At 47.0% G+C, this 12,759-nt stretch overlaps 2 protein-coding genes across 2 annotated transcripts; one reads left to right on the forward strand and one right to left on the reverse strand.

Annotated features, from left to right (window-relative positions):
- The first annotated feature begins 385 nt into the window (after nucleotides 1-385).
- Nucleotides 386-3,305, forward strand: LOC123047582 (protein NRT1/ PTR FAMILY 5.10). Its single transcript, XM_044471171.1, has 3 exons — nucleotides 386-576; nucleotides 655-872; nucleotides 1,870-3,305. The coding sequence occupies exons 1-3, from the start codon at nucleotides 432-434 to the stop codon at nucleotides 3,139-3,141; spliced, it is 1,635 nt and encodes a 544-aa protein (XP_044327106.1). The 5' UTR covers nucleotides 386-431; the 3' UTR covers nucleotides 3,142-3,305.
- A 4,287-nt stretch (nucleotides 3,306-7,592) lies between these two features.
- LOC123039742 (mixed-linked glucan synthase 2-like) lies at nucleotides 7,593-10,756 on the reverse strand. The gene is made up of 3 exons (XM_044462772.1): nucleotides 10,530-10,756; nucleotides 9,371-10,094; nucleotides 7,593-9,236 (listed from the first exon to the last, which is right to left on the reverse strand). Exons 1-3 carry the CDS (start codon nucleotides 10,754-10,756, stop codon nucleotides 7,593-7,595), a joined length of 2,595 nt encoding a protein of 864 aa, XP_044318707.1.
- Nucleotides 10,757-12,759: the final 2,003 nt, after the last annotated feature.

Raw genomic sequence — 12,759 nt, forward strand, 5'->3', positions numbered from 1 at the left:
ACCATCTGTCACTGTAAAAATTGTGACGAATTAATAAAGCTTCGCGACGTTGTCTGAAAAAAACGCATATCAAACGTGAATTTGATTTTTAAAAAAAACGTGAATTTGCCGCACCACCCGTTGTTATCAATCCGCATCTTCGAATCGCATCCGTCTTTTTTTCTTTTCTTTTGATGAACACGTCTGACCGGATCATAATGACAGCACGAGAAAATATATCACTCTATTTCAAGCACGGAGCAACGAGGCGCCGCAATCCCGCAACTAGTGACTGACAGGTGACGTGGGAGACGTGTGGAGGAAATGGAGGCAGAAATCTAAAGCCGACCTGTCGCCGGCCCACACGAGTGCCCATATGCCGGCTTCTTTTGCGCGTTGACAGACTGAGCCGGCCTAGAGGAAAAAATCAGCCGAGAGCAGAGGAGGGAGCGATGGTGGACGCCGAGGCGCCCTTGCTGCGGCCCGCCGAGGACGACGGCGACGAGGCGGCGCCGCTGGCCGGAGTCTCCGACTTCCGAGGCCGCCCGGTCAGCCGCGCCGGCTCCGGCGGCTGGCGCTCCGCCCTCTTCGTCGTCGGTACGCACGCGCTCTCCCGCAGTTGGTTCGTTAAGCTGCCATATTGATGGATCCGGCGGTCTGGCTGGGTGGGTGCAGTGTTGGAGATCGCCGGCAACTTCGCCTTCTTCGGCGTGTCGTCGAACCTGATCACGTACCTGACGGGGCCGCTGGGCCACTCCAACGCCGCCGCGGCCGCCGCCGTCAACGCCTGGTCCGGCACGGCCTGCCTCATGCCGCTGCTGGGCGCCTTCGTCGCCGACTCCTGGCTCGGCCGCTACCGCTCCATCATCCTCGCCTGCACCCTCTACGTCCTGGTACGGTGAAAATCCTCCTTTTGCTTCCCGTTTACTTTTTTCCTCTCTTTTCGCTGCACCATCATCGTCATGCACAGTAGATGGTGAAAAATAGTAATCCATCTCCCCTTCCCGTTCTGTTTTTACATGATCACCATGTTCGTACGGTAGTAGATTGAATCGTAAGAACAACTGAGTAAATAATTTTTTCACCATCCTTCACGTGAGGCACATGGTTGTGAGATACGGAAGATCTAGTCGTCGGCATGCTAATGCATGGCTGTGAGCTACTCCCTCCGTTCTGATTTACATGTCGTGGTTTTAGTTCTTAGTAATGGTCGCTTAGGTCCACCTCAACGAATCGTCAGTGATGTCGACTTTGAACATTATAGTAGAGTTAATCGATTAGCACTTATCTCCATTTCTTGGCTTGACCATGTCTTTGCTAAAATTGTCATTTTTTTCTTGTACCTAATTGTTTTTTCAATCATAAAAACACAACATGTTAATTGCCGTTGATTTAATTCTTACTAAAACTGCGACAATTAATATGGATTGAAGGGATAGTAATTCTCTCGTAAAAACACTACGGTCCATACCATCATAACTCCACTTTTTTTCCTTAAGGACTCACCTGTAATTTTTTTGTTATTGTATGGGAGTTCTTGTCGGGGCTATTTTTATATGATATGTACATGTCCTTTGGTCTTTTCTGGAAAAATAAATCTCATGATTTTGATTTAATTTGATATTAGAGTAAATCACGGTGGAGACCCTTTATTTGGTATAAATCCCATGTTGAACCTAACTTCAGGTTATTCAACATGTTATTAATTGTGATGTGAATCAAGTTCAATTACGTAGGATTTTCTTTTAGCTTGTCTCTCGGCATTAAGAGAGCCCCAAAAAAAAACGGATGGTTGTCAACAATTTCTAGGGCCTAGAAAATTTCTCCTTTTCGTGATTATTAAAAATTAAGCCAACACTAAGCAAGTTAAAATTGTGTGCATCCATGCAGGGATACGGCATGGTCACTCTAGCTTCCACTCTACTGGAGCAAAGCTTTGCGGCTGGCGACATCCATATCTCTTCCGGCCCTTCGTCGCTACAGGTGGCCTTCTTCTATGCCTCGCTCTACCTAATCGCCCTGGCGCAGGGCGCCGACAAGCCGTGCGCCTTGGCTTTCGCAGCCGACCAATTTGATCCCGAGCACCCCAAAGAGCGTGCATCCCGTAGCTCCCTCTTTAACTGGTGGTTCTTCTCGATGGCCGTTGGCATCTCCATCTCTGTCGCCGTCGTCAGCTACATCCAGGAGAATGTTGGTTGGGGGATCGGCTTCGGCATGCTTTGCATCATCATGATTTGTACGTTCGTCGTATTCCTCTCTGGCACCCCCACCTATCGCTTCTGCGCTCCCACCACCAATGTTGAGAGTCCTTTCGTCCGCCTTGGTCGTAGCCTTGGCACACTCATCAAGAGCTCAAGCTTCCCCTTCAGTACAAATCGACACCAAGATGAGGATGTTGTGGCCAAGTCCGAGGAGGCGCGCAGCATGCTCCGTCTGTTGCCGATTTGGGCGGCATGCCTGGCGTATGGTGTTGCATATGCGCAAATCATGACCCTATTCAACAAGCAGGGCCGCACCTTGGATCGCCGCTTCTTCGGAGGCCTTGAGCTACCGCCGGCCGCACTTCAAACACTTGGGCCAGCGAGCATCCTGTTGTTTGTCCCCATCTACGACCGTTTGTTGGTGCCGGCACTAGGGCTCGTGACAGGCAAGCCATCGGGGTTGACGCTTTTGCAGCGCATGGGCGCAGGCATGACGGTGTCAATGGGCGCGATCATCGCAGCAGCGCTCGTGGAGGGCCAACGACTAGAGACGGCACGGGAGCACGGGCTGGTGGACGATGCCGGGGCGACGGTGCCGATGAGCTGGGTGTGGCTGGTGCCGCAGTATGTGATGATGGGGGTGGCAGACGTGCTGGCGGTGGTGGGCATGCAGGAGTTTTTCTACGACCAGATGCCCCGTGAGCTACGCAGCCTCGGCCTAGCGCTCTACTTCAGCGTCATGGGGATCGGCGGCTTCATCAGCAGCGCCCTCATCTCCTTCATCGACCGTGTTACTAGAAGTGGCGGCGGTGATGGTTGGTTTGCTGACAACCTCAACCGTGCCCACCTCGACTACTTCTACTGGCTGCTCGCCGGACTCTCAGCCGCTGAGCTCGTGCTTTTCCTTTGGCTCGCCAGCTCCTACACATATAACAAGAGCCACAAGAGGATTCAGCACTGAGTGATCACCGGGACCATTCGAGGTTGCGTAAAAAAATGGTCCACAATGTTAAGTAGGTATAGGAAACAAGAATCTTTTAGTATTATAAACAGATTGCATTTGTAATTGCCAATGTATAAAAAAAAGTGAGCCGAATGGGAATTAATGGCTCGCTTGAGTGTCCACCTGGCTGACAGGCGCTGTCACGGTACTGGAACTGTTTATTCTTATTAGGCTGGTCACAATGGGGAGGAACTTAGGAGTAACATCACATACTCCAATGCAACTTTGCTTATGTGGCACATATTTAATGAAGAGAGGGGTGTTTGTGGTAACTAGCTAAGTTACCGGAACATCACACACTCCAAGAAACAATGAGTCTATAACCTAATAAATACATCGTTGCATGACACTACATAGATGTTCCTACCCACTATGGAGGTAGTAACATAGTCTAGGGAAGTGTGTATGTTACTAGCTTATGTTCTTGCCCATTGTGACCAGCCTTAGAGCAAGTACAATAGAGCTGAGTCAGCGGGCTATAAGAAATAAATTAGTATATTTATGCTTAGTTGGAGGAAAGAGAAGAGGAGAGAGAAGGTAAGCGGGCTCTTCGTGAAGAGCCAGCTCTAGCACGTGCTCCTAGGCACTTTATGGGAATGAAAGGTGGACCACATAATAAAAAAGTAGTACACTCTTTTGATCTACTATTGTACATGTTGGCTATAAGATGGGCTGTAGATGACATGGCACAGGCTTATAGCCAGCAGCTGGCTATACTATTAACCATGCTCTTAAGGGCTGCTCTGGATCCTGAGTTGCTGTCTACTGTACTGAGGAGAAATCAATCTTGTGTTCTTGTGCCCAACCACGTCGTGATTGAGTAGTGTGTACAGGGACGTCCCAAGGGAAGCAAACCAAGGTTCCTTGCTGTTTCCGTCTGAAACAACATCGGATATTCAGAATGGCCGAGAGAAGCACCACACGGACACGGCCTTCACGAGTGAGTAGTATGGCGCACCAACCGGAGAGCTGGCTGCCATTCAATGTAGATTTGCGAAACTGATGAAATGGACGCGCCCACCCCAAAAGGTAGCCATGGCCCCACACGGTCGGCCTCATGCCGCCGCTGGGCCTGGGCGCATTTATCACCCACAGCTGCCTGCACTCATTCTCTCTCCCTCTCTATGCAGAGGGCCAGAGCTCGTTAGGGCCAAACTGGGTCCTGGCCCGCCCAAGTTATTTCCATGCTTTTAGATATTTATTGCTAAAAAAAGATATTTATTTATATTCTATTATAAACACATGTTTAGGCAGAGATAGGTCTAATTTTTTGGTCTGCAGGTCTCACTTCCCCATATTTATTTTTTCACACAGTACAGTTGAACTAATAAACTAATTAAGGTAGTTTTTGTTAGTGAATAACCTTGCAGTTTACGTTTTTGTACCACCCTGTATGATGGCTGCTCTTGATCTTCTCTCGATCGACTTATAGCCAACTTACAAACTGATGATAGTAAGTTATGAAGGTCAAATACAAAGGCGTAATGTTAATTTGTTTATATTCCTTCCACTTTTTTCTGGTCTAGGGACCAACATTGGCAGTCTTAGGCCCTCTACACCCATTAATTTTCAACAGACTCCCACAGACATGTTAATATTTATTAACTGAATAAGCAAACATGTTTGATTGCATCCCACATATAAAGTATAACAATGTCCAGATGCTCTTACTATTTGTCTTACAATATAAAAAGTTTGAGGACTCAGATATCACATAATATATATTTATCAGTTTGAAACCAATGAACTGTTTCCAACAATTGTTACTCCTAGAGTTGTTCTAAAGAAATGCAAGGAATCTAATCAAATGCCATCCGGAGGCAGTAACCTTGCGGCCAAGATCGAGGAAGTTGTTGGATCACAGGCTTGTACGTCAGGAGGCAACAACCCAACAGCCAAGATTGATGAAGCTAGTGGATCTGAGGCTCGGACATGGAGTGAGAATACTAGCTGGGACCCTAGAGAAGGATATCGGGAATTGATGACTTGAACACGGGTTTTGTTTCTTAAAAAAGATATCGGAACATGATAGTTTTCCTTTGCAGCTAGGCGATGGCGAAGAGACCATGGATCCTCAAGCAAGATCGGCAACACTGGTGCAAGGACTCATTGCGACAGCTACTACGTGATGTCAAGGACATAGGAGACGCAACTACGTATTTTTTTCTAAATCATGTTCTCTTTGGATTAAACCATAATTTCTTTAAATTCGTGGTTCATCCTTGTTCCCTACTGTGGGAACAATAGTACATGTCCTGGTTGCAGTGTGAGATTGTCTTAATGTAGTCGCCATAATTGTCACCCCGGCAAGGTAGGTCATCAATAATAATGTACGCGTGGGCAGCATGGTGACCACATGTGAGGAGAATTCCCAGTGTAGTGCTGATGCTACTACAGCCTGACAATTGTGTCTGGAAAAGTAGTATCACCGGAACTGAAAGAAGTACCCAAATCGATCAATTATATTTCCTTCGATCAATTCTTCATATGGAGGGCAACACAAATTCTTTTCCAATATGTTTACAAAAGTCTGTCCGTGAAGCCACCATTCACATCGACACCCCATCCGCACACATGTTGTCCCATCTGCTACTCATCCAACTATTTCGATTAGTTCAACCTTCCATAGGCTTGAACTTTATTTTCTCTGTTCGTCTCACTTGGAAACCTTGCACGATGATCTTGATGTAGGAAAGTATGCTGATATTTTATATATTAGCAATTGAACGACCAGATATGATATCCCTTTCTCATGTTGTGTGCGAGCTTGTTGCACATTAGTTGCGGCAGTGTCATCCAGATATTTTGCAAGTTCGTCAACTTGGAGATATCCCTACATTACACAGCATCATCCTTTTTATCAATATGAAGCCCAATGACCCGTGAGCCGCGTTGAGGAGCGAAAGCAAGCTCTTGGATGCATTCTCGTGGATGCAAACATGTGAAGCTATTTTTGTTGACATGCATGTGAAGCTAAATGCAAATATGTGAAGCTGTTTTTTTACATGTACGTGAAGCTAGCTTGAAAGGACTACGGGCCGATTGATCTTTTTTTTACCTCGCTGGTCTATCTTTTCTTTACCTGGCTGATCTATTTTTTTAAGGGTGTGACGTGTGCGGGCTGATCGATTCATTTTTAGGGAGTGCGGGTACGTGAAGCTAGCTTGAATAGACTTAAAGTTGACCGCTTTTTTTAACATGTACGTGAAGCTAACTTGATTGGAGTTGGGGAAGGACCTATTTTTCCGGAAATATGGACCTTTTTTTTAACTTGGAGGCTGGTCGGTGCTTTCTTTATGGAATTGCTTGGGGGCTGACCTACTTTTTATCCATTAATTACATCTTTTAAGTGATCGGTCCACCAAATCAACGGCCAGATGTTTCTAATTATTGTGGTAATATGGTAATTCTTAGCTTATTTATCTTTTTTCTAAGTAACCCGTCAAGCACTTTTTATATATAATAGATAAACAGATAGATAGATTCCTCCATGTGTCTTCTTTATAGAAAGATATCAACAAGGGTGAACACAAAAGAAAAAAAACACATATTCATATTGAAATTCGAGCAATTTCTAGATGAGAAGGATAGGGAGGAGTGATTTAACGGTAAAAATAGTCAACAATGCCATACTTCGGAGCCCAACGCGGTGAGCCCACCGCGCGCATCCAGTCCACTAAGCACCAGGCCCTACACCACATCCCTTTCAAGCAATCCATCCAAGCCTAAACGCTTCGTCCTCACACAAGCTGATGAGCACGCAGAAGCTGGATTCGAGGAGTTCGGGGAGATCCAAACACGCCTTAGAGCATGGTTAATGGTATAGCCAGCTGTTGGCTATAAGCCAATGCCATGTTATTTACAGCCCATCTTATAGTTAACATGTACAATAATAGATCAAAAGAGTGTACATTTTTTTATTATGTGACTCACCTTTCAATCTCACAAAGTGCCTAGGAGCACATGCTAGAGCTGGCTCTTCACGAAGAGCCCGCTTACCTTCTCTCTCCTCTTCTCTTTCCTCCAACTAAGCAGAAATATACTAGTTTATTCCTTATAGCCCGCTGACTCAGCTCTATTGTACTTGCTCTTAGTAGCTCTCTAGCTGCCAGCCTTTTCAACTTCATGGTCGTAGCTAGGCCGAACGTCCTAACTTTATGGAGTTGAAAGTAGAAGCTGGCTGCTCACATGAAGACGTGATGTTTCAAAAATAATTCAGGAACAAGTCCGAAAAAAAGGGTGCACAAAGGGTAATTAGAAATTTCCAGAAACAATTCGAATGATGGTTACACGGGGTACTTGAATAGAGTACAGTAGGAATGATTACATATGTACCCAAACATTTAAATTATTGTGTTGTGAAAAATAAAATCATTGCACTATAATAATATAAGATGAGTTGTACGTCCCTACCCAGATCCAGATGGCCCGGTCAGCGATGCTTTCCCAAGAGAAACGGCAACTTGTGACCATTCTCCTGGTAACGTGGCGTGGAGCGTGACATACAAGAGCCCGACGACGCTGATGGCCATGACCAACACAATGAACAAGATGATGGGTCTCTTCCCCCACTTCCCCATGATGCCAAGTGCAAATGGGTAGAGGAGCACGAGGATCCCCATGTTGAACACCATCCCGAGAAGCGCATGTCGTGCCTCGTCTGTGAAGAAGCCCCACGTCGCCGCCTTGCCTATTGCTGCCCCAACGGCCGCGACATTGACAATGATGACTGCGGCGGTTGGGATCAGCAGCGGCACCCACCGCACTGTGTAGAGATCGGCGAACTTGTCGTTGGAGCAGGCCTCTGTTTGCTTGGATGTGAGCCTGAAGTATATCCCTTTCCCCGTGACGAGCTTCAGCAACATGTAGAGCACCGCTGTTGGGTACACACCCGTCGCCCCAATCATGTAGAACTGCTCGTTGCGGAACCAGTCTAGCAACGTGATTCCCGACCATCTCACCTCGAACATGCCGATCAAGTGCACCATCGCTATGACGGCGACGAGGTACGCCATGTATGTGTCGAACGGCCTCTGGATGTAGAGCTGCTCGGAGAAGAGCCACATGACCGGGAAGAAGTTGTAGGACAAGATGAACACCGTGACGATCGGGTACGTCGACATGTTGAGGTAGGCGATGCGCTGCAGAGGATGAAGCCGGCGGCTTGCGATGAGGGCGTTGCTGTGGGAGAAGAACACCTCGAGGGACCCGCCGGACCACCGAAGCACCTGGTAGAGGCGCTCGGTGAGGTTGATCGGAGCCGTTCCACGAAACGCTGCCGGCTCCATGGAGCAGTACATGGAACGCCACCCTTGTCGGTGAATGCGGAATCCTGTCACCACGTCCTCTGTGGCGATGTTGTACACCCACCCGACATCTCTCCCCCATGAGCTCCCGTCCTCGTAAGCGCACGTCATCAAGGTAGCTAGGTCCTTGCTGAGGCGCTCATCGACTAGCACCGGGGCGATAGATCTATCTTGGATCGCGGCATCTGGCGCCGTGTTGATGAACGACGTCGAGTAACCGAACTCACCTGTCTTACGCACAAGTTTAGTGTTCTCTGCTCTATAGCATGGCGGCTCGATGCCATAGAGCGCGACACGACGGAACATGGTGCCGGTGCCGAGGTAGGTAGGCCCTTGGAGGCCATTGAGCGCAAGCATGGTGCCGTCGAAGAAGACACGGTTGTGGTTGGCGTAGCGATCAGTTGGGTCGACATCGTCAAACCGTTGCGGGAACTGGACGAATGCCGTGTTCTGACCATCACGAGGGTCGTGCATGAAGCACATAGGGGCACGGAGAGCTTGCGAGTTGTTGATGTAGTGGTCGTAGTCAAAGTTGATGACGAAGGGTGCGTTGGAGAGCAACGCGGAGACACGGAGCATCACGTTCATGGCGCCTGCCTTCTTTTGGTTGTCATAACCAGGGCGCTTCTCTCGGGAAATGTAGACGAGCATGGGAAGTCTCGTGTCAATGTTGCTGAAGTCAAATGGGTTGTCGGTGCTCACCGGTGATCCAAGCTGTGGTTTACAGCTTGGATGGTCTAGTAGGACCTGTCAAAAGAGCAAATGAACTTCAGAAATTTGCCAACTCACAGTAAACTGAATATCTATTTTATACACTTACAACACATTACTCAAAATATTTTTCTGAGATATTCACTTTCATGAAGAGGCGGAATTTTTACCTGAACAATTCCAGCATGTTGTCCTCTTCGGTGGTTCTCGGCTTGCTCAACCCATGTACCCGGCCATTGTGTCCCATCAGCCATCCAAGTGGCACTTACACCACCTTTGTTCTCGGAGTTGTAGGCATCAGATCGTTGGCGAATGGTGGTAGATAGGGAGTCTATTCTCACCTTGAACTCCTTGTATTCTCTGCGCACACGCCTACGATCCCTCATGAACTCTCCTGCCATACCCCCAGCGTACGAGTGTGTCTTGATTCCAAAATAGCTCTCGGGGGACCTTGGCTCGACGCAATGCTTTCGGCAAAACGGGACCCACAACGCAGCAAAACTGGCAACATGGACCATCGCCTCGTAGTGCACCAATGTGCCACCGTCGTCCGAGAGGTAGCATGCGTAATTGTCGACCGGGTAGTCGGCAGCGAGGATGGAGAGGATGGTGTTTACGGTGTATAGGACGGGCTCATCCACGGGATCGACTGTGGTGACGAAGACGTCAATCCCTGGAAGGGTGGCATCGTCGTACCGGTCTGCGAGGGCGGCGAGGTCCGGAACACGCTTGATGGGGTTGAGCTTGGGGAGCTGGTTGAGGAGCCATGAGAAGCCGAACCAGGCGTCAGCAGTCATAGACGCGGTCCAGAGCCACACACCGTCGTGATTCTTGTGCTCCACACGCCACTTGAAGAAGACGACGACGGCGACCAAGCGCACGAGCATCAAGAACCTGTTATTACGAAATGATAATATTATTCACAAGTGTAGGATTGTGAAATCCTTCATATAGAATCATAGTCCTCCATTCGTCCTGTACATTGCTAGTGAGCGTTGGTTTCGCAAAGCTTTTTAAATGTTGACCAAATTCATGTGCTTCCTCTCATCCAAACTAAGTGTCGTGCTGAACTAAAACCATGACACTTATTTTGAATCAGATGGAATAAAAGATTATCTATCTTAAATATATAATGTATGGTATATACCATACAAAAATATATTTCATGATGAATTTTGATATTGACTTTGTATTCTAGACATTGATAACTGTTTCTACAAACTTTTTCAAAGTATGACCTTTAAAAAAACAATCAAACGCGCACTATGTTTATTACGGGACAGAGGTATAGTAGTAGTGTGAAAACCAGAATGGGGAATGATCATCGACCTGTAAGGGTGCAAGATGCTTCCCTTGACCTTCATGGTCCGGAACAGCATAGGCCGGTTGCCGTCGCCGGACATGACCCCTTCGTCCGCGGCAACCCACACGTCGTCCTTGGCGCCAAGGCCCCGTTTGGCCACAGGGGAGTCCGCCATGACAGAGACGGCAACGGCATCGCCATCCGGGACGTCGACGCGGAGGGCGTTGGATCTGCGAGTGACTGCCGCAGCCATCGTGTAAGCCAAGGTGGCCGATGTTGGTGTACGCACGCACACGCCCCTATGCCGGTATGTTCGTGTCTTGGGGATGTGTGTCCGTTGGGGGGTTATATACCGCGTGGGCAGCCTCTTCCTCAAGGTCAAATGCTAGTGCTACTGCTAGCTCCTCGTCGTCGTTGTCGTCCTCATTGCTATGATAAACCATCGGCCGCCACTTCCGCAGTTCGGCGTGGTCAACTGCGGCAAGGAAAGCATCGTATTCTGAGGTCTGGCCGATCAAATACAACCGGCCGGCGGAAGCTCACATGCTACTACATAAGGAAAAGTATATTTCATGTCGACATCGATCGTTAGAAAGGCGTGTATGATTGTTGAGGACGTAAGGAAAGGTACGTGAGAACATAGTGTTCTCAACGTGTGTGCGCTCTGAATCAGCCGGCGACAGGTCTATGGATGCTCTACAACTTGGCATGACCGCTTTACTTTCCTCAATCATTACTTGTTCGCTTTGCTCGACTCACATATTATTTTTGAGATTGTTTGAGGGAGCCTCTGCGCTCTCTTTCCTCTTCCCGCTTTCCTTTTTCTTCTCTGGTGTGGATAGTCAAGTTGGCCAATGTTGTCTTGTGCGGGCTGTTGTGACTGTTTTAGCCCGGTTTTTCATATATTAATTGTCAACTCTCCTCTTCTTTCTAATGAATCGAGATCCTCCCGAGCCGACTTTAAAAAAAGGCAATGCTTCTCCCACACCCCCACTTTCCAGTGACAAAGGGTCTGGAAATAGTAGAAGCCCACGTGATGTCTTTCCAAAATGGGGATCCAGAACCTGGATTAGCCAAGAGTGTAGTATTTAATAGTATCTAGCAATATTTTCCAATCACTGGGTCAACCGTCAAAATACCTTTTACTCTACGAGGCAAGGAGAGTCAAATTAAAATCCCTAAGTTTTGGTAATCCCATACCTCCGAAAGATTTCTTCCTGGACACAAGCCCCAAGTTAACCGGATGTACTTATGCTCATCTCCAAGATTAACCCCAAAAATGAGGCATCTGGGAGGTAATAACATTGATAGTCCATTTGAAATATTTCGTCATAGACATAAGATAGGCGGGAATACTAGCAATACAAGTACCAAGCAAAATCAGCTTACTCCTATAAGATAGGATTTTACCCAGCCAACCAGAGATGTTCTTAATAATTCCATCAACCACAGGCTGAATATGTTCCCTCCTAAGCTTTTATAGTGCAAAGGCACACCCAGGTATTTCAAAGAAAGTCACCAATTTTGCAGCAACAAATCTAAGCTAAAGAGTTAGCCAAATGCTCTTCCACATTAATAGATGAAAATCACTTCTATGAAAGCGAATTTTATACCAAAAAGTTTCTCAAAGCAAGACAAGATCCACTTAAGATTCCTAGCATGATCTAGAGAATTATTCAAGAAAAGAACGGTATCATCTGCATATTCGAGACTCACTACACCCCCATGAATAACATTAGGTATTAAACCATCAATTAAATTGTATTAACAGCTTAACATCTTAGAAAAGCCATCAACAACCAAGTTAAAAGCTTATCACTACTAGGGAAAAGGCTACTAATAGCGCTGGAAAACTGGCTAGTAGTAGCGCGGTTTCCCACGCTACTACTATCGCGCTACAGCTAAAAGTTAGTAGTAGCGCTGGTAAACCCACGCTACTACTAAAATAGTAGCAACGCTTCTATAGTAACACTCACTACTAGTATCTAAATACTAGTAGCGCACGGTTTTTCCCCAACGCTACTAGGTACTAACTAATTACGAATAAAAAAATAAAATCCCCAAATTCCATTTCATGCATTACACATCATTAAAAATCCAAGATTTATAGTAAACCAGGAGCATTAGAGCATATCCAGACACCTAACTTCTTGCCAAGTCACTTATTCCCATCTAGTGCAAACACAAGCTAGTGCAAACACAATTACAAGCAAACCAAAATGCATAAAAACACCAAACAGTGGCATCCTATCTCTC

Source organism: Triticum aestivum, chromosome 2B (genome assembly GCF_018294505.1).
Source record: "Triticum aestivum cultivar Chinese Spring chromosome 2B, IWGSC CS RefSeq v2.1, whole genome shotgun sequence".
Classification (NCBI taxonomy): domain Eukaryota; kingdom Viridiplantae; phylum Streptophyta; class Magnoliopsida; order Poales; family Poaceae; genus Triticum; species Triticum aestivum.